The sequence below is a fragment of the Carlito syrichta genome, unplaced genomic scaffold (genome assembly GCF_000164805.1).
Source record: "Carlito syrichta isolate Samal-C Ts95f unplaced genomic scaffold, Tarsius_syrichta-2.0.1 Scaffold305546, whole genome shotgun sequence".
NCBI lineage: Eukaryota > Metazoa > Chordata > Mammalia > Primates > Tarsiidae > Carlito > Carlito syrichta.
Genome location: NW_007249642.1, coordinates 261,042 through 283,155, shown reverse-complemented (window position 1 = coordinate 283,155; position 22,114 = coordinate 261,042). Strand labels below are relative to the sequence as shown.

Sequence of the window (22,114 nt, the reverse complement as noted above, 5' to 3'; positions counted from 1 at the left end):
GTAATCAAAACAGCCTGGTATTGGTATAAAAACAGGCACATAGACCAATGGAACAGGATAGAGATTCCGGAAGCAAAACCTCAATTCCTCAACCAGCTCATCTTTGACAAAACCTTTAACAACAACCAACGGGAAGAGGAGAACCTATTCAGTAAATGGTGCTGGGAAACTGGCTGACCACATGCAGAAGACTGAAACAGGACCCTACCTATCACCATACACAAAAATTAACTCTAAATGAATCAAAGACTTAAATGTAAAACCTCAAACTATAAGACTCTTAGAAAATGTAGGAGACATTTTTTTTTTTTGAGTTGGAGTTTCACTCCGTCGCCCAGACTGGAGTGCAGTGGCTGCTCCCGGCCACCACAGCCTTACCCACTGGGCTCTGGTGATCCTTCCGCCTCAGCCTTCCGAGTAGCCAGAATTACAGGCGTGCGCTACCATGCCCGGCTGATTTTTGATTTATTGTAGAGATGAGGTCTCGCCAAGTTGCCCAGGCGAGTCTCGAACCCGCGGGCTCAGGCATTCCACTCACCTCAGCCTCCCAAAGGCGTGGGATTACAGGCTGAGCCACCAAGCCTGGCTAGGAGACATTCTTATGGAAATTGGAACTGGGAACCAATTCCTATTCAGAACCCTAAAGGCCAATACCTTAAGAAATAAGATAGACAAGTGGGACCTCATCAAATTAACGAGCTTCTGCAAAGCAAAAGAAACCATCCAGAGAGTGGGGAGACAGCTCATAGAATGGGAAAAAATATTTGTCAATTGTATATCTGACAAAGGTCTAATTTCTAGGACTACAAGGAACTCAGACGCACCGAAAGGAAAAAAAACAAACAGCCCCTTTAAAAAGTGGGCGAAAGACATGAATAGACACTTCTCAAAAGAAGATATACGAGCAGCCAACACACACATGAAAAAGTGCTCAGCCTCACTCATCATCAGAGAAATGGATATCAAAACCACATTGAGATACCACCTAACCACAGTGAGAATGGCCACCATTAATAAAACAAACCACAGATGCTGGCGAGGACGTGGAGAAAAAGGAATGCTTCTACATTGCTGGTGGGAATGCAGATTAGCACAGCCTCTTTGGAAGACAGTGTGGCAATTTCTGAAAGAACTAGAAATTGACCTTCCACATGACCCAGCAATTCCCCTATTGGGAATATACCCGCAGGAACTCAAATCACTCTACAAAAAAGACACCCGCACACATATGTTTGTTGCAGCTCTAGTCACAATAACAGAAACATGGACCCAGCTGTGTTGCCCATCGAAGCTGGACTGGATTAAAAAAATGTGGTACATATACACAATGGAATATTATGCAGCCATAAAGAAGGACAAATATATGGACTTTGCGGCAACTTGGATGGATTTGGAGTCAATCATACTCAGTGATCTATCACAGAAACAAAGAACAGAGTTCCATATATTCTCACTCATAAATGAACCTTGAACAATTATAATGCTATACGAAAGCGATTGGCAGTGGTGGGAAACTGTCAGGGGTGAAGGGTGAGATTGACAGTTGAGGGAAACTGCTAGGGGAAGGATGGGCATACCTCATCAACAAGGGTAAGTGCCTGATCAATGTTTATATACCTAACCCTGAAATGTATCCCACATCTTTATAATAAAAATTTTTAAAAAAAGAAAAAGGAAGTAATTGATTCTGTCCTTGCAGACTTTGTTTTACATATTTAATTTTATCATCAAGCTGGAGAAATGCTGGGCCTCAGGCAGCATTAGGACATTGGCATGGGCATCCGTATACAATAAGGAAGATTCAGGTAAAAGTTAAATAAATTGAGTTCTGCAGAGCAGCTCTGAAACAGTCTTTTCACCTTAAATAAACTTTTGTGATCATTTAGACATTCTCTTGAATCAAGTCCTCCTACTCTGAAGCTTGACTTCCCTCTGCTACCATCTTCAGATCGCCAGGCTGGTGTGAGAATGGTGACTAAAAGGGATCCCTGCATGACCTGTTCCTCATCACAGTCCTGCAGGTGGGAAGCATTATGATCTTCGTCTTCTTTTTTTGTTTGTTTTTAGAAAATTTGTTTTGTTTTGTTTTAAATATGTGGGGTACAATTCAGGGTTAGGTATACAAACGTTGATTATACAGGTACCCTTGTATCTCCATCTTCTAAAGAAGGAGACTGAAGAGCTGAGAGGCTGAAGAACTTGCCCAAGATCACACAGCTGGTGGGTGGAAAAGCTGGGATGTGGATTCAGGGAGTCTGGCCCAGAACCTCTGCTGGGACTTCCACCTAATTCCCTGAGTTGCTTGTGCCATAAGGACCAAGCAGACAAGCAAAATTAAAACCCAGTCCCTTCTCCATCAGGTCTGGGTTGGTGAAAGGGGCACCTCCTGATTGGGCAGGGGCTGAGTAGGCTCCTGTCCCCGTGAGGTTTAGAATGTGAAGAATCTCGACCCCAGACACAGCTTCAAAGCCTGTCTGGAACGTGCATTTCAAGAGAAAGTAAAATCTGCACAAAAATGTGGGAAGGAGGCAATCTTGGTGGTGGGTCCTGGGCAGGGAAGGGACAGGGCACAGGCAGAGGGTAAGCTGAGAGGGCGGATTACAAGGAACGTAGAACATGGGATTTCTGTTTAGGACCAGCACTGGCATCCAGCAACAGAGTGCAGCACACACTTCTGTGGGGGCAGTCACTAGGTGATTCTCCAACAAATGTTTTTTCAGGGATTTAGATCAGTTTCTTTGAAAAAGACCAGGATAGCTTCATACTGGCCTTGAGATTATTCAGACATGCATTTAAAGTGGTTATAAAAGAAAATCCAAGGTTACATTAAAATAATTTTTTTATATTAGGGGAGTCTATTAGGAATATTAAGAAATCCAATAAGGAATCTTCATCTAGAGGGGATTTTCATAATGCCAGTTCTTCTGCCATGTTTTCTGTAAATACCTACAGACGTGGTCAGTCAACTGGAATCTCCATTTCCATCAAAAGCCTCCTCTGGGCGTCCTCCAACTCTGTCCTTATCCCTCCACCTCTTCCCCATGGTTTGCCCTCCTCATTATCAGCCAACACTTCTCTCTCAACTGGCTCTGCTTCCAGTCTTGTCTTCTCTTATCCAACATCTCTCTACTGACGTGTTCCAAATTTCAATCCTGTGGAACCCTCCATGAGTTTCTAACCTGCAGTGCCTGAATGCCCTCCTGGACTCTTCTTTCCATCATGTGTTGATCCCTCTTGGCCTCCAGGCAGGCACACCCACGCTGCTCTCCCTTACTCCTCCGATACATTCTTACCTGCAGCCTAGGGACAGTATTCAGCATTCATTAAATTCTAAAAATTGCGTTAATCCATAAAGGACGTGAGACTAAAAAAGTGTGCCATTCAAATGTTTTGCTGACAGGGCTTCGAAAAGATAGTAAAATAAAAACAATAGCAAAAAACAGAGTCAAAAAAGAAGATCAGGAGGTTAATGGGGGGGAAAGTCCACAGATTTCAGACACATGTAGTCACAGAACCTTGTTAAGCTTAAGAACAGTTTCTAAGTACAAGAGGCACATTGCTTCTAAATTTTATTAAATGAATACCTTATAAGATTTAGCAGCTTGGAAGATAATCAAAAGAATAAAATCAACTAGTACAAATCTCTAACAGAACTCTTGATACTTGGAAAAAAATAATGTTATAGAGTGCTTATAGAAATAATGTTACAAAGTGCTTAGTGTATGTAGTGCTCACAGAAAACTTTACGCAAAAGTTTAAAGAGGATAAGAAAAGGTATCAGAATCCTTATGACTTAATAAAAAATAATGGTAGCAATAGTAACATGTTTCTATAATGTTTGGTATTTTTCATAGCTGATGCTTTTGATATTTTTCAAGGCATGTTTAAAAATGACAATCATGTTTGAAATTCACCGTAATTGTGTGATGTTGTTTGAGTGGTATTTAATACTGAAGAAAACGCACAAGTTTATGATTTATCTAAAATTAAATATTCTGTTTTCACTAAAGTCATTATGCCTAGAAGTAAAGTGCATAAGACTTGCCACATGTTTTACATTTCATTGTAATAACCTCAATGATAGTCAATTCCTTCATGGTCAAACATCCATAATCAAAATTTAACAGTTTTGCTAATCATAGGTCAATAAAAAATAATTTCGAATTCATAGATTGTCTAAAACTGTTGTTTTCTGCTGCAAACTTCAGTGAATTGGAAAAATTATTGGTCTTAGCTTTCAGAATACATAAATCTACAGACATACATTTCTGTATCTAAAAGAGCTGAGTGCTACTTAACTCTTGAGCTGAGCAGAAACAGTGGAGCTCAGATGGGCCTACGTGTACATTGTAAGAATGCTCATTTCTTAAATGTATTTGCTTCCCATTCAAGCAGCTTGTAAGGTTGAACAAAGTGCTGAGAGAATCATTTTTAAATGTGGATAATGTCAATAAAACCTGCTCTAGCTACTTCGGACAAACAGGGCATTAATGAAAGAGCCATAGCAGTAACGAAAAACCATGTCTAACAGTGTCTATCAATTCAATCACATTCTTTAGTTTCTGACACTATGTTACTCCTGATAGAAGACAAAATACAAGTAATATCAAATTACCAGGACTATACACACTTATCCATAGAGTAAATCTGCATAAAATAGTGGCTGAACTTTATAATTTGCATCGTTTCCTTCATAATTATCATGAAAAATACATAACTTAAATTTATTCTTTAACCCACTTTGTAATGAAATGGCAAGCTTTGATAAGGTACAATTTTAATTTGAAGCATTATTATATTTAAAAAATCTCATTTGAATATTTTTTCATTTCAACTAGTATCTGACAGGTCTCTCATAATTATCTTACAAACCAAATCAATAATTGTGAGTGGGGAGGTGATAAGGTTCAAATGCATTTGCACATGATTTGATTATCAAGCTTCAAGAATATCATGGTGGAAAAGATGGCAGCAGAGGCTGGTCTTAGGTTGTAGGCCCTGTTCCGTCTGGGATTTACCAGCAATTTGAATGAAGACCTACAGTAGGTTTATCAAATTTTAAGGTCACATAAAAGTATTTTGCTGAAAAGTATTTTGTTGGCAAACAGGATTCAAATTTTTTAAAATCAACAAACCCCAAACAATAGAATGGTATTAAGGACTGCAAATTCAGAAGATGACATTTGACAACAAGGATCAGCTCCTACTCTGGGATTCAGAAAGGCCGCTGTACAAAAACCAGATGGGGGAAGACCTGGCAGCGGTTTTTATAAAAACCAAAGGGGAGGGCATTGGATTGACCACACATCGGTAAAAGTCAAACTTACAGTACCAGACAAAGAAGCACTGGCCCAACCCCAGGACACGACAGAACCACATTGTTTATGGCTTGGGTCATACACATTTTACTTTACTCTGCCCTAAATGAGACCACCTGCATCCATCTCATTCCTGAAACCTCTAGAAGGTCAATAATGTTTCCTAAGAGAGACTACTGGCATGTTGAGGAAATCCATATGATAAGAAAATAAGAGAGTTGAGATTTTTAATAACCTAACAAATAGTAACCCTTGGTAAAATATACCACTGGCCCCCAAATATTTGAAGGACTTTGATGTAGTTGAGGAAACAGAATCAGTGATAATAACTGAGACTGAGTAAAACACAGATTTGGATTAATATAAATCCAATAAAAGAGAGCATAAGATTAAAGTCAGAAGTCCAACTGTAGGCAAGTCCTTTAAATTCTCCAAATCATGGAATCCTCATCAAGAAGAGACCGGAAGTTGACAATACCTGTTCTATTTAGCACAAAAGACTTGTAAATACTCATAGGAGAAAGCACACACAAAGTTTTTCTGAGGTGTTAAAATGATTTGAAAATGGTAATAACAAGAAACCAAAGAATGGGGTGCCCAGTGTTCACATGAAGCTGACCAGCTGTCCCATTACCTCAGGGCTTCCTTTTACTGGGGGTTGATGAGACTGAATGGGCCTAAAGAGAGAAGGTTTTTGTTCTACTTCCCACTGCAATGATAATTTATTCACTTACTGTCTATTTTATCCCAGTTCAAGGCGATAAGTGGTGATGAAAGGAGAGTTACAGAGTCACTAATGTCAATAATTAATTCAGATAAAGAGTGTAGGGAATATCTACAACCTTTACAGAGTTCATGAACAGGCTGGACCTCCACCAAGATACTCATCAACTGAATCCCAAGTGTAGACAAGTCCTTGAAACCTTTAAAAGTTAAAGATATGACCAAAGTGCTCCAGATCAAATTAAGACTAATTTGTTTTACTCAAACAATACCTCTACACTTGTGCTGCCAATCTTGAAAATATACAGACTTTTCTGAATTGTAAAACCTCTGTGAAAATCTCAAATTTCAGCCTTTGCATAGTTTTGCCCATCTGCTCGCCATATTTTAGTTTTATTTTCATTAGTGTTCAGAAATAAATAGACCCTGAATTAGTAACGACTACCAGTTGTTCCAAGAGGACTTACCCTCTGACCATCTTTCCCAGGTGGACCTTGGAGACCTTGTATCTCCAGGGAGTCCTATGAGGAAAAAGAGATACATGTTAATAGACGGTTTCAAGTACACCTGCTTCACAAAGAATGTTGTGAAAATTAATAGCTATTCTGTTGATTAAAACAAACCTTTAAAGTAATTTGAGTGCTTCTAAGGTTAAGCTATGCAATATATTGTAATGATGAATTGTCCATCTTTGACTGGTTTATCTTTACAGCTAACTCCAGGAAAGAAAAAAAAAAAAAGCAGTTCCACACCAGGTGCAAGACCAAATGTTCACTACCAGTGAAGCCTCCAATGACTGGAACCACATTTCACCAGACTACTCTAAATATATTGTAACAATGTTTGCTAGCAGAAAAAAATAGTTCTTTATACACTTAAATTCTATAATAAAACTACATTTCTAGTTGAAAGAAGCTTTGTAAGTAACATCTAAGAAAATGCATGATTGTAGTGTTGGTTTTAAGCATATGTGTATTAATAACATTTAACTTGTAGTATTATAGACATTATTTATTGCTTTCTCATATTTTTGTCAAGTAGTAGGAAAATAATCTTTTCTTTTTTTTCTTTTTTATTCAGGTTATAAGAAAGTCCTGGGAAATCCCAGGTGTTAATCTGGAAGTCAATTCTCCTGATTCTTACAGATATTTACTATTATACAGGAATTCTGACTCACACAAAATGATGATACTGCTGTTTTAAATCTTCAGCAATGATTACGACTTCTTAGTCTTTCCTGCTGCTTCCTGCTTCCCTACTCAATCCTGAAATGTGGGGGTTTAGTTGTGTTTTATTCTCGTCCACATCCTCTCACTCTAACCTCACACACGTGTGGGACACAGATGCTCTTGGTCTCAGAACCCCTGGTTTACAGACCCAGTTCATTTCTGAGCCACATCAGATCTTCTCGTCCAACCACCTCCTGACGTGCCTGCCCAGCCACCTCACAGGCGTGGAAGTTCAGCCATCAGCTAACATACTCATGACTCTCTCTCCAGATTCTCATCCATCAGATTCTCATCCATCAGATACGCATCCACCATGTCTGACCCTGCACACTCATGCTACGCCCTCTTCCTGCTCATGCTAGAAATCCAGAGCTCATTCTCCAAACTCTACTCTCAAACTTTTCTCCCACATCCACATGCCAAATCTGTTAGCTTTCTCTCCAGATCTTAACTGGGTCCATCCATTTCTCTCCATTCCTACTCTCTCCAGACCACTCTTGCTCATCTGTAAGAGTTTTCTAGTGGATTCCATACCCTCCGTCCCTTGTCCGCCTCACAGCCACATGGAGTCCAGATAACCCAGCTCCACCCTTCCTGGTCTGCTGCATGAAGACAGGAACGTCTGTTTCAGTCTTACAGTGCCTTGGACTTCTTTAAAGTACACACCACTAGTTCGTTTAAGTTATTATTTGTGTAATTATCTGTTTCCCATGCCAGGTTCTAAGTTGTAGCAGAATGTGTCTTATTCATCATGGTACTGGCTGCTAGTGACTGAATGACAGCACTTCACACTGGGGAACCAACACATGCCAACAAAAGGTTTTGAGTATTTCTTTTCTTTTCTTTTTTTCTTTTTGAGTTGGAATCTCACTCCTTCACCCAGGCTGGAGTGCAGTGGCACGCACACTCATAGCCACCGCAGCATCAACCTTTGGGTCTCCAGCAATCCTTCTGCCTCAGCCTTCTGAGTAGCCGGAACTACAGCTATTTTTTTATTTTATTGTAGAGACAAGGTCTTGCCAAGTTGTCCAGGCTGGTCTTGAACCCGTGGGCTCAGGCAATCCACTTGCCTTGGCCTCCTAAAGTGCTGAAGTTATAGACTGAGTCACTGAGCTTGGCCTAGGGCAATAATTTTCAAAAGATTTTCCAAATATTTGTAATCAACTTATGTATATAATGCTTCAGATAGTTTGGAATAAATGAGAAAGTTAATAATACAAATTCAAATAATGTAAATTCACCTCTCCATTCCAGAAGAAATTCTTTTGTTATCTAATTTAAAAATAATTGGTATTTATTTTATAATATGACCTTTCCTAAAAAGTGATGATCACCTTTACACTAAAGCATCAGATGTGCTTGTGAAGACCCACTGTTATTCTGTAGATAATCATTTAAAAATTTTGTCATAGAAGCTACATTTTTATGTCATATGTGCATAATGTCACCCTTTAATTTTATTTTGAATAGAAAAAGTGAGATATATTTTTAAAACTTTCATTTAGATATATTTCATTTTATTGCAATTGTCAGAATTCAGTATAAATAATTGTAACTCATTTTCAAAAAGTTTAGTATAAAAAAATTCTGCATGTGTCACCAATTCTGTTCCCCCCAAATCTTTTTTTTTTTTTTTTGAGTTGAAGTCTCACTCTGTCACCCAGACTGGAGTGCAGTGGCCGCTCCCGGCCACCGCAGCCTCGACCTGCTGGGCTCCGGCGATCCTTCCGCCTCAGCCTTCAGAGTAGCCGGAATTACAGGCATGCGCTACCACGCCCGGCTGATTTTTTTGATTTATTGTAGAGATGAGGTCTCGCTGCCCAGGCAGGTCTCGAACCCGCAGGCTCAGGCAATCCACTCACCTCAGCCTCCCAAAGGCGCGGGATTACAGGCTGAGTCACCGAGCCCGGCTTATTCCCCCAAATCTTTCTGACTCCTTCTCCACAACAGATAAAAAATTTTATGTATTTGCCACTTTTATTTCTTTTATGTATTTTTGGAACAATTTAATATTACAGGGGCATATGGCATATGAAGCTTATGTTTTATTAATTTTGTCAGGAATAAAAACTAGGGAATGCAAAAGTAATCAGTTTTCCTTGTAGTTGAAAAAAAATCTGCTAAACAATATATTACTAAATAATGTTGACTAACTAGGCCAACTTTAGTATGGTAAATTCATGATGTTTATAAGAAAAACAAATGCTGAAATCCAAATATACCAAATATTAATTACAATATAATTACAGAAAGTTGTGTCATTTTTCATAAGACTGACACAATCTTGGCTTTAGATTAAACTCTTCTCTCTTACCCTTAGGAAAACTATCATTTCATGAACAGTGAAATTAATATATAGCATTTTGATATTCATCCAAATGCTGACAGCTCACTCAGTGTTTTAAAACATGAGTTGCTAATACATACACACACCAAACACCCATCGAGGGAGTACACTTAATTCTAAGACACATATAAAAAAATTCACTCCCTTTACAATTTGGAGAAATTATATGGCAAAAATCTGCATAATGCAAAAATGATATATTTTATTTGGAATGTAATAAACAAATTCAAACAATATTTATGAGAGTCTGTTGTATGTGAGGGCCAAGGAGTAAGATGTGGTACCAATTCACATCTGTCAGCCCACTTACACGCTTCTGGATGTTCATGACTCTGAGTCCCTTCTTCCTTTTGCTCAGCCTAGGACCCAGCTAGGAGTTTGACAAAAAATTGGGATGTTATATTGTATATTAATCCTTAATGGATCATTCCCTGTTTGAATTACCCATGACCAATTTGTAATTCTAGCCACACTGCCCTAATGTTCAGAAAATTTGTGAGCTGTCTTTATTGAACATCAGATGACATTTACAAGGAAAAATAATTTTAATATTGGCATTAGTAAAACACAGATCAATCAACTGTAGAAAAATAATATCTTTTTTCCAAACTAAGAAATTAAAATTTGGGGATGATTCATTATTTACAATTATCTAGGCTGCTACACCTCCCTTTTAGTGAAGTCAAACAATGGATTTATTTATCACTTACTATTAAAATTACAGACAGACCTGAGCTCCCGCTTGCCTAAATTGAACTTGGTTAGAGCTCAGCATTTGTCTCAGAACCACTTCCACAATTCTTTCTTACTCTAGCTTTGTGAAAGTTTTTATGCATGTACTTTACTTGTCCTTTTACTTGACAATGAGTTCTAGAGGACAGAGGCTCTTTTTGTTCTGTCCTCTACCACACTTGCAGAAGGAACTCAATAGATAATTTGCATATTGTACATAAAGAAGAAAACACCAGGGTAGGACAATACTGCATGTTGATGTTGGGGAGCTGATTTCTGCTCTTCACATAATCTTCTTTTTGTTTTTTTTGAGTTGGAGCCTCAGTCTGTCACCCAGACTGGAGTGCAGTGGCACAGCCTCGACCTGCTGGACTCTGGCGATCCTTCCGCCTCAGCCTTCCAAGGAGCTGGAATTACAGGCGTGTGATACCACACCTGGCTAAGTTTTTATTTATTGTAGAGATGAGGTCTTACCAAGTTGCCCAGGTGGGTCTCAAACCCGCAGGCTCAGAAAATTCACTCGCCTCGGCCTCCCAAAGTGCTGGGATTACAGGCTGAGCCACCGAGCCAGCCCACATAATCATTTTTATTTTAAAAACTTAGACTTAAATATCACACTGGAGAAATTTCAATCTTATCTGTCTTCCTCAGTCTGAAGTGATCACTTCATTCACTGAGTCTAAGAGTGAAATTGCCTTATAGTTCATTTAAATTTAACCATTTACCATTTATAACATCATTTTGACTGCAGAACTTATTCAGATCTTTGACTACTACCTGACATTTTACAGAAATATGTAATTGTTCTTGTTAGAGAACCGTATCCTTAAATATCTTTGTACAAATAGTACACTTGCATAATCTGTGCATTTTTATTCTTTGATTTAATTAGCCAAAGAAAAGTATCTATCCATTTTTTTCTGCTAAAGACACGACTGTAAGTTGAGTTATTTCTAAAACTTTACAAACATACAGATTTATCACTTTTCTGAAAGAGACATTTAAGATTATATTCAGTATTTTCACGATATAAACATCTGCATATGTCTATATAGGCATTCATTTTATTTTTAACAGAACTCCAGGCACTAAAAATGATGACGAAGAATGAAATTCATAAGGCTGTTACCTCTTTTGGCTAGGATAGAAATATGCCCCAAATAGTCCAAGCCAGGGAAACCATTTTAAGTTCCATTGGATAGTTGTTACAATGTGTTACACTTTGCATAGCTTGCTCTGGACAACCTGCTGATTATTTAAGACAAGTTAGGGCTTATCATCATGGAAGCCCATGTAAATGTTTAACTGGGAAATTACTTTGAAGTAACTGGTTCAGAACAAAAATTTGGAGTACTTAACAAATATAGCAGCTGTTCAGTAGTGTTAAGAGGATATATTAATTGCATTTGAACATATTTTCATTTGTGAAAAGAGGCAAGACATATTCATAACTTCTCAATCAAGGGAAGGAGCTGAAGTAAAAGAGACAGGTTTCGTTTTAAAGTGCTATTTGCATTCCCTTGCCAGGAATGTTGCAGTACATGTGATACCTAATACCCACTTCAACAAAAACGTTATGCAAGTGTATTTTAAGTGTTATGATTATTGCTTTAGAATATGCTTCATAGATTTGAAACACAAGATTAAGCAGAATTCATGTAAGTTCTTAAAATACTACTAGGGAATTTTCAAGTAGAGTGTACAAATTAAAATGGAAAACCATTTATCTATCTTTACAGAAAATTTCCTGCCTTTAATATGAGAAAAATGGGAGCAAATTCTGTAAGTTGAGGGCGTCAGAATGAAATTTTGTTTTACATGTGTACTTTGTCTCTTGAAAATGAATTAGTTCTGAGAAGTGGAATTTAGGAATGTTTATGTTAATAAATTAAAGGAGTAACTAGTTTTATGTTATTTTTACCAAATTACCATGACACAAGAAAAAATGTTCCTAAGGGTGTATAAATATTCAGACAAGGAATTCTACATTTCTAGAAAGCCCTATCATTTTTTTCATAATCAGTTGTCAGTGCATACTAGGACATGGATATCTTTGAAATAAAGAGTCTATTCCACATGCTAAAAAAAAGCCCTGGCAAGCCTACCCAGTAACACTGATAAGACAAGAACCTGAAGAGCTGTCACCAGAAAGAAAATCTATGAAATATTAGTGCGAACGAGAATGATTCATTTATTACCAATTGTAGTCAACAAGTTTTCTAATTGGACAATTTTATCTCACTGTCAACAATTTAAAAAACAGAGGTCAGATACAGCAATTCCATGTGAAGTCTTTCAAACAGCAATTCCATGTGAAGTCTTGGAAGCGTTTTTCAGACATAGAATACAATGGTGATCATTCTCTGGGGTTGTGGGATATATTTTAATAATAATATTTTCTCCCCCTGTTTTCTGAACTCAGAAAACATATGTCTTCTTATTATATGAATTATGAAATAGCTTGTTCTCAGCCACTATTGATTAAGTGAATAAAACTAGAAGCATTGTAAATTAAATAACAGGCTATTTAGTCTGTGACTCTAGAATGATGTTGGAGCAGCTGTGCTGCCCTCAGCTTCCTCGCAATGATTTTTGCTCCCACTATGAGACTTTCTGTTTTGCAAGTTGCGTAGACCCTCTGTTTCTTCCCATTCACGTGTTACCTAGCACTGTACCTTCATTCATAGGTGCCGAATGGACCAATGATTGTGGAGATACCGTTTCTTTACACTTCTCTTGGCATTTCTGCAGTAGTTAGACTATCAATTGCCATAGCTAAAGAAATCCAACTTAGATAATTATATTCTTTATCCACAAATCTTATTTGATATAAAAATAATCCAAGTTATTTTTACTTCTTATGTGCTAGTATTGCAAAATGGATGCTGTGGTTATGTTTGGGGGAGTTTGCCCCTTATTAAGAGAAATGTAACCGACTCTCTTTAACCTATTTCACATTGATGAGGATGAAGTATTTACTTTCTGAAAAAAAACAAGGTGAACTAAAATGTAAATTATCTATACAAACCATTAATTAATTAAAAAATCAATCAAGTTATCTAAAAATACTCATAATGCATGCCTACCTTAAGTAGGAAAGGACATTATTGAAACAAAAGAAATAGTTTAAAATCTGAAAGTAAATCTGTTTTTTGCTGAAAAAAAGTACTTAAGTAATTTTAAATGGTGAAGCATCATACTTAGTACTTATTATTTGTTTACTTCCATTTATTTATCATAAGCACTTTTATATTTTTGCAATTTCATATTTTTATTTACTTCTAATTATGAAAAACTTGGTGTAGATTTGTTTCATTTTGGTCCTAATCTAATAAATGGAATAGTTTGATTTCAGTTAATTCAAGGCTCTGTTGACAAGTAAAAATTGGTAGGTCATGGTCTGTCAAATTCATTTGTATCATCTGTCTTAATGATTTATTCAAGCAAACATATAATTGATTCAGTTTTAATGATTAGTCTGATCATGATAATAGACTGTATTTGGGGATTGACTTTGCAAAATGTCAGTGGTCACATGGAGACATAGTTCTACTTGCAGACAGAAGGAGCAATCTATACATATGTTGTTTTTAAATGTCTTCCAATGTCTCCTGAATTATGGGCAACATAACAGAAATGTAACTTCAAATTTAATACCATTGGTAATTTTTGCATTTGGGCTATTCAACAGTAATGACTAGATTACAGGAAATTTAATGTAGCAATTTTAGGATTAAAAAATAAATTAGCACAGAGATAGTCACACACCACATGAAAGACCTAGATATTTAATGCAGATAACTGTGAAGATGGTTTATACAATATCAGACTAAGTACGTTGCAATTGTGTGAGGTGTTGAAAATGAAACCAAGAGGAGAAAAATTCTCCATGCTATAATACAATTTGTTAAAGTATTAAATATGTAGATTAAAATGCTTTTCTCTTTTTAACTTCTTTCTACTGCTCTTCCTCCTATATGCCAGAGACATTCACTTTACTCAGGAGATTAGGATTGTAGTAGCATAAGTGTAAAGACAATAAAGGAGTCTGACTTTTGATATCCAAGGAATGATCGCTGAGGCCACACAAGACAGTAGTCTGAAAACTAGACTCTATTAAGAGAAGAGTGTTTCTAAATATCAGACGCTTTATCACTACATATTAAGATGCCCTTGTAGATCATAAAATGTAACCAAGGATCACAAGCACAGAGGAAGGAGGAGACGTAAGGGCAATTGTTCCCATCCAGAGAGAACAGCAATTCTACCCATCCAGTGTAGAAAATGTCCTTCCTTTTTGCTTTCTTTATTTTAACTTTAATTTTTTAATTTTAAGGATGTGGTACAATTCAGAGTTAGGTATACAAATGTTCCTTATGCAGGTACCCTTGTTGATGAGGTGTGCCCCTCCCTTCCCTGGCAGTTTCCCTCAACTGCCAATCCCACCCCCTCTCCCCTGGAAGTTTCCCATGACTTCCGATCCCTTTCTTGTAGTATTATGATAATTGTTCAATGACCGCTTATGAGTGGGAACGTACTGTACTCTGTTCTTTGTTTCTGTGATAGATCACTGAGTATGATAGACTCTAAATCTATCCCAAGTGCTGCGAAGTTCATATGTTTGTCTTTCTTTATGGCTGCTTAATATTCCATTGTGTATATGTACCACATTCTTTTTTACCCAGTCCAGCTTAAATGGGCAGCATGGTTGGTTCCATGTTTTTGTTATTGTGAATGGAGCTGCAGTAAACATGTGCGTGCAGGTATCTTTTTTTGTAGAATGATTTGAGTTCCTCCAGGTATATTCCCAATAGGGGAACTGCTGGGTCATATGAAAAGTCAATTTCTTGTTTTTTCAGAAATCGCCACACTGCCTTTCAGAGAGGTTGCACTAGTTTGCATTCCCACCAGCAGTGTAGAAGCGTTCCTTTTTCTCTGCATCCTCGCCAGCATCTGTTGTTGTTTGTTTTATTAATGATGGCCACTCTTACTGGGGTTAGGTGGTATCTCAATGTGGTTTTGATTTGCATTTCTGATGATGAGTGAGTGAGACTGAGCATTTTTTCATATGTCTGTTGGCTGCCCGTACACCTTCTTTTGAGAAGTGTCTATTCATGTCTTTTGCCCACTTTTTAATGGGGCTTTCTATTTTCTTGAATGAAGAGTTTCAGGAGAAGAATAGTGACTAAGTCAGACAGCAGTATTCTTATTTTCCCTCTTCTTGGGATACCAAGATGAAAAGGCACCCTTAAGGCATCAGACTTCTCATCAGCAACACTGAGACTAGAAGACACGAGCAAAATCTTTATCATTCTGAGGGAAATAATTTTCAACCAAGAAATCTATACTGGGACATACTATCAATCAAGTATGAGAGCAAAAATCAAAACATCTTCAGATATGTAAAATCTGAGAAAATTTAGCTCCTTTCCCTTTTTTTTTTTTCCTTAAAGATATGTTCACATAGATGAAGGAATAAAACCAAGAAATGAGATGATAAAGAAAATAAAAAATATACTCAAAGGAAAAAAAAGTTGTCAAAGAATGAGACTTTTGCTGATGGCCTAGACTGCTACCAACCAGAGGTAGAGTAAAAATTCTGAATAGTACTTCCAGAAAACAAGGAACTGAGTGAGAAAATGTAAAAAGTATAGAAAATAATCACAGAGACACAGAAGAACAGAAAATTAAAAGTGCCAGAAACAAAGCAAACAGCAATAACAAGCTATCCAAGAAGGGAAAATTATACTACTTTGCAAATGACAGTGTTTACAATCACAAAAATGTGACTGCTTTATATTTGATTAAATAGAAATAGTATTATAACTCTAGTAACCATCTGTAGCTGGACATCTAGGTTGTCTGTATTCTTTATATGTTACATACAATGGTGAAATGAACAGCCTTGTACATGAACCATTTTTTAAATGAGTGATACTATCTATAGTCATATTTTCTGGTTCAAATTAAGCATGAAATTCTGACAGACAGTATCAAATTAGCCTCCTTGGGGACTGTATCCAGACATACTTCCTCCTGAATGTATAAGTGGGTTTCTCCACGTTTTTGGTAAATAATGTATTATTAAACTTTTTAATCATTTCCTGTCATGTAAGTGAAAACTAGGATCACAAAGGTGTTTTGTCTAAATATTTCTTATGAGTGAATATGAGTATCTTTCATATGCTCAAGAGCTTTATTATTTTTTATTTTCTTTAAATTTTGTTTATATCTTTGTCCAATTTTTAACAGCTAGCCTGTTGGTTTGTTTAAAAATTGATTTGTAGGACTCTCTCTGTATATTAGGATATCTAGTCCTTTGTTGTGATGTGAGTTGTAAGTATCTTTTCCCTGCTGACCATTGTATTTATTTATTTATTTATTTATATGTTTTACCATGTAGTAGTTGTTTGTTCATGTGGTAAGAAATACTAATTTTTTTCATTTATGCTTCTGAGTTTCAAAAAAAATTTAAAAAATTTTTATCCTTTATTAATTATTTTTAAATTATTAGATTTTCCATAGGACTTTCTGGTTTAGCTTTTACCTTTAAAATCTTGATCCACTCAATATTTGTACTGGCATAATAGTCATGAACAAACCCAGCTTTGTGTTTTCCCAAATGCTGTATGGTTTTCCCCAATCCATTTTTTTATGTGACTTTTTTTATTATGAGTTCCACAATATTGTTTGATTTTTTTTAAGGGACTTTTTTTATTATGAGTTTCACAATATTGTTTGATTTTTTAGCCTTATAAATGAATTTATTTGCAAAGTCTTAAAATATTATTTAAAATACTAAGTAAATTAAGGTAAATACTGATTCCCAAAGTTCAGTTATTATACACAGATTCAAATCTGGCACTTGAAATAGTAAAGAATTGCCTTAATTTTCATATCTGGTAACTTATTCTAACACACACAGAGATAAGCTGCTATTACTGTTAACAGAAGCTCATATTATAATGATTTACCACTAATTTGTATAACACAAAATGGCTACTCTTATTATGTATTTTTAAAAATAATTATTTTGTCATTAAACTCAATTTATACTTATTGGTGACAGAACCAAGGAGAATGACTCTACAAATTGAACATGGCTTGTTATTCTGCAGAAAAATACCAAGGTGGCTTGTTAAATATTTGAAGTTAATTCCTAATTCGCAGAATCAGTGAGAACTCCCTATGAATTAATAATAAACTATATGGTGAATTTTGGTAATTTGTGCACTAACTAATGTGAAAGTTGCATTATTACTTATTGGCCTTTTATGGGTAAGGGGAAAAATAAATGTTAACAGTTTCTTTACTGACAAAAAAGACTGATCCTTAAAATGTAAGAATTCTGAGACTTAAATACATTCATTTCTAAATAAATTACATTGCAAGTCAATGAGCAAACAAGTGTACCTACAACTATTTCTTTAAACACAGCCTTTTAGAAACAGGATTAATCTGCCAAGCTACATAATTGCATCTATTTTGTAGACTGAATTAATTAAGGCTGTGACAGTGTAACTCCAAGTCAGTGCAAATAGCATTAATAAGGTGAGTCATGATGTGTCCCACAGGTCCCTATGTTGCTCCAGTGTCACTTTTTAGTCCATAGGATTGGTAATATGGGTTGCATGTGCATTCCAAATAGATCATGAAACTGTCAAAGTCAGGAACAATCGCCCTAATTTTCAGTCTACCAGTCAAACACCAGAAAATTGGCATAAGAGTAAATTACAATTAGTGTTTACTTAGCATTTCAATGCAGTGGAGAAATCAGAAAGTTATTTTCAAAACTTCTAAAAAACAGCCCTTAGTGTATCCAGTGGATAAATGGAGACAATTTGATAGTCAGTATGGTCTCAACTATAGAGTGTGTGTTATGAAACCCTAACAAGCAAACAAGCAGTAGTGAGGAAAAGGATAATGCCAGCGACTATGAAAAGACTCTCATATTTGCACAGAACCAAAGGGTGGAAGGCCTAGTGCAACGCTGTATCATCATTTCATCAAATTCTTTGATGATCTCCACACATTCACAATAATAAATTAGGAAGGAACTAGAGAATTGACATGTATTGCCTACCTGCCAGAGTGTCAGGAATTCCACTAGACATTTTACACATGTCATATGATTTAACTTAACAACCCTAAGAAATAGAATTTTCCCTTTTACAAGACCAGTGCTCTAACCCATGAGCTATGGGGCCTTCTCCAGAATTTTCCCTTTTATAGATGAGAAAATAAAGTCACTAAAGATAACACTGTGAATAAATTATGAAACTAAGCTCTTAACTTGAATATGTCAGGCCCCCAAACTCTACTCTATTCCTAATATATTCTCTAATATATTCTAATATATTCAGCTTCCACTTCCAAAGAAATCTTTAGAGTACAAGATGTATTTGAATGTACTTTATCTTAATCCATGAATGAAGATTCAGGTCATTATTATCAGATTTAAGACACAGAATGCCCCTTGACATTTTTGATACATGAAGGTATTAAACTTTCCACAATATATTAGGACTCTAAGAAGTGATTGTGAAATAGGATGGTACGCCATAACAAATGGAATGACAACCAGGTGTGGTGGCTCACACCTGTGATTCCAACACTTTGAGAGGCTGAGGTGGGAGGATCACTTGAAGTCAGGAGTTCAAGACCAGCTTGGGCATCATACTGAGACCTCATCTCTCCAAAAAACAAACAAACAAACTTAGTTGGGTGTGGTGACACAGGCCTGTAGTCCCAGCTACTCAGGAGGCTAAGGTAGGAAGGTGGCTTGAGCCAGAGAGGTTGAGGTTGCTGTGAGCTATAATTGCACCACTGTACTCCAGCTTGGGTGACAGAAGAAGACTATAAAAAACAAAACAAAACAATAAAACAAAAACAAAACTAAAGAAAATGAAATGAAACATCAACAGTATAGGCTGAAGAGAAGAAAGACACTAGAACTAGAGCTGATTAGAAGCTGAGTGAGCCAGCAGTCAGGTCAGTAGTGGTGTCGTAAACAAAAGAGCCACTACTTGCCAGGATTTGTTAAAAAGAGATGCATGCACAAGAGTGCCTTACGAGTGAGGTACTGACTGCCCTCTTCGTCTATAGGGTAGAAACTGAGTCAAAAGGAAATCTAGAAGTCTCAAACTTCATTCTGGCTCTGCACCTAGGTGTCCTTGTAGGCTTGACATGGTCCTAGAAAGACAGTAACTATTGAGTTTAACACACTGCTGGCTCAGCAGCCTGATGATAGCCCACTAGAGCCAAAGTAGTGGGCACAATGAGTCTGCATAAGTGTTACAACAAATGTCCTCATCCTTGTTGATGTTCCTGGATTAATGCCTCATGTCAAGAAGAAGGGTCAGTAAAGAAACTTCAGGGAAAATCATCTGGCTTTCTAAGGTAGACTTGGATGGTGGGATTATGGGGTTTATTCAACTGGGGTTTAGGATCCTGAAGAACAGGGCTGAGATCAATAGCACAGGTTGGCTTCATCACTTGCTTGGAGTCCTGTTAAGAGTAGCTTTAATTAGTGTTGTGTGAGACAAGTTGAGCCGTTTTCTTTCCTTTCTTTCTTTCTTTTTTTTTTTTTTAAGTTGGAGTCTCACTCTGTCGCCCAGACTGGAGTGCAGTGGCCGCTCCCGGCCACCACAGCCTCAACCTGCTGGGCTCCGTCAATCCTTCCACCTCAGCCTTCCGAGTAGCCAGAATTACAGGCATGCGCTATCACGCCCGGCTGATTTTTTATTTATTGTAGAGATGAGGTCTCGCCAAGTTGCCCAGGCGGGTCTCGAACCCGCAGGCTCAGGCAATCCACTCACCTCAGCCTCCTAAAGTACGGGATTACAGGCTGAGCCACCGAGCCTGGCTGAGCAGTTTTCAATGGCATCTGTTGGTAAAGTGGTTGATGAAATGGTATGCTCACAGGATAATTTGCCAGAAACCAAGACAATGTAGAAATGAAGTGTGGATATTGCTGGGAGACAATGGGTCTTTCTGTGGGACTTTTGTGTTCCTGCATGTCTTTTGAGGGAAGTGCTAACTGCTCTTTTGTTCTTTACTATCTTTTGAAAGATGTTTATAGCCGGGTTCAGTGGCTCAGCCTGTAATCCCAGAACTTTGGGAGGCCGAGGCGAGTGAATTGTCTGAGCCCGCGGGTTCGAGATCCACCCGGGCAACTTGGCGAGCCCTCGTCTCTACAATAAATCAAAAATTAGCTAGGTGTGGTAGCGAGCGCCTGTAGTTCCAGCTCCTTGGAAGACTGAGGTGGAAGGATCGCCAGAGCCCAGCAGGTTGAGGCTGCGGTGGTCAGGAGCGTGTCACTGCACTCCAGTCTGGGTGACAGAGTGACACTCCAACTCAAAAAAGGAAAGAAAGACATTTATATAGCAAAGCACAGGAAGATATGCTTAATGTTTAGGATATTAAAAATGTCTCTCTTTGGGCAAAGGGCACATTTCCTTGCAATTCATTATAAAACATTTGGCTTTCCTAAATTTGGAGTCTCTCTGCTGTGATGCAAAGCCACTGTATACGTAACACCTACCTGGGTTGCTCCTGGAAATTAAGGGTGAGAGAACCTAAATCTAATGCGAATGTGTACCCTACACTGCTTGCTGCTATGAATGCATTATTACTCTTTTCTCTGACTCAGGAGTCTCATGTCTTCTGCCAGGATTCGGGAAACTGTGACAGGCTAAACTATTATCTTTCAAGAAGGGTAAAATGCCATACCTTTCACATTTCCTGACACTGCCAAGTCCAATCTTCTCTTTATTAGCATCTGTCTGACTTAACTATTCCTTATATTTATTCTCTATGCTTTTAAAATAATGTAATGAAATACAGGCTTAAAGGAAAAACAACATTATTACAGGGATAGATATTAGATGGCATGTAGCTAAAGGAATTAAAATTCCTTAGGAAGGGTAAAAGAGAGCATACTAGAATTTTAGAGTTGTAAGTGACCTTAACAACTTTCTGTTTGACTCCTAAGTGTTAGTAAGTGACATGTCCAAAGTAAAATAAGTAAATAAATCCCAATAGTTGTAATTTTCAGGATAGAATCGGAGTTTCCTGACCTTACATTCAATGTTTAACTATTTCTCAAAAGATGAGTTTATTGTTGGATTAAGCTCTAAAAAACTTTTGTTCACATCTGCAGAATATTAAACAGATAACAGGATCCTTTAAAAAAGAGATAATTCCAGTTGCCCACAATCAACAAGACACTCAAATTGACCAAAAATAACCAGGGGGTAGTAAGTGACATTAGGTTAGTTATTACTGAGCATTTTTAATATGGGAAGACACTATACATCTGAAGCTAATTAGCTTTGGTAGCTGCAGCGAAGGACTCTCTTCATTATCATGTTCAAGTCAAGGATTTTATATTTTTGTGTAGATATTTTTACTGTAGGATTTGGTGATATTTTACTTTAATAATATGGTTGCCAGTGAAAAATAGTTGTTTCCTCTACCTATGAAGAACCATGTACTGAGTTGCTGTAATACACCAAGTATGCTCAGTCTCTGGGGATACAGTTGTTTCTTTTCTTTTCTTTCTTTCTTTTTTTTTGAGTTCTTTGCAGTTGTTTCTAAAATTAACCAAAGTTCTTGTTCTCATGAGGTTACACTGGTTGTAAAGAGAACACTTAGAATTCCATTCATATTTAATCATTTTCTTAATATGAAAGAACCCATAAGAAACACTGTGGTTTTACAGAATTCTCTTCAAATATTTCTCAGCAATTACTTCATAAAGGCCT

The 22,114-nt window shown here is 37.1% G+C and overlaps 1 protein-coding gene across 1 annotated transcript in view; it reads right to left on the bottom strand.

Moving 5' to 3' along the window:
* Positions 1-22,114, bottom strand: part of COL19A1 (collagen type XIX alpha 1 chain) — a 333,729-nt gene that overhangs the window by 144,226 nt on the left and 167,389 nt on the right. The window contains exon 14 of the mRNA XM_008061721.2: positions 6,509-6,562. Coding sequence (XP_008059912.1) covers positions 6,509-6,562 — 54 coding nt within the window. The remainder of the gene's footprint in view (positions 1-6,508; positions 6,563-22,114) is intronic.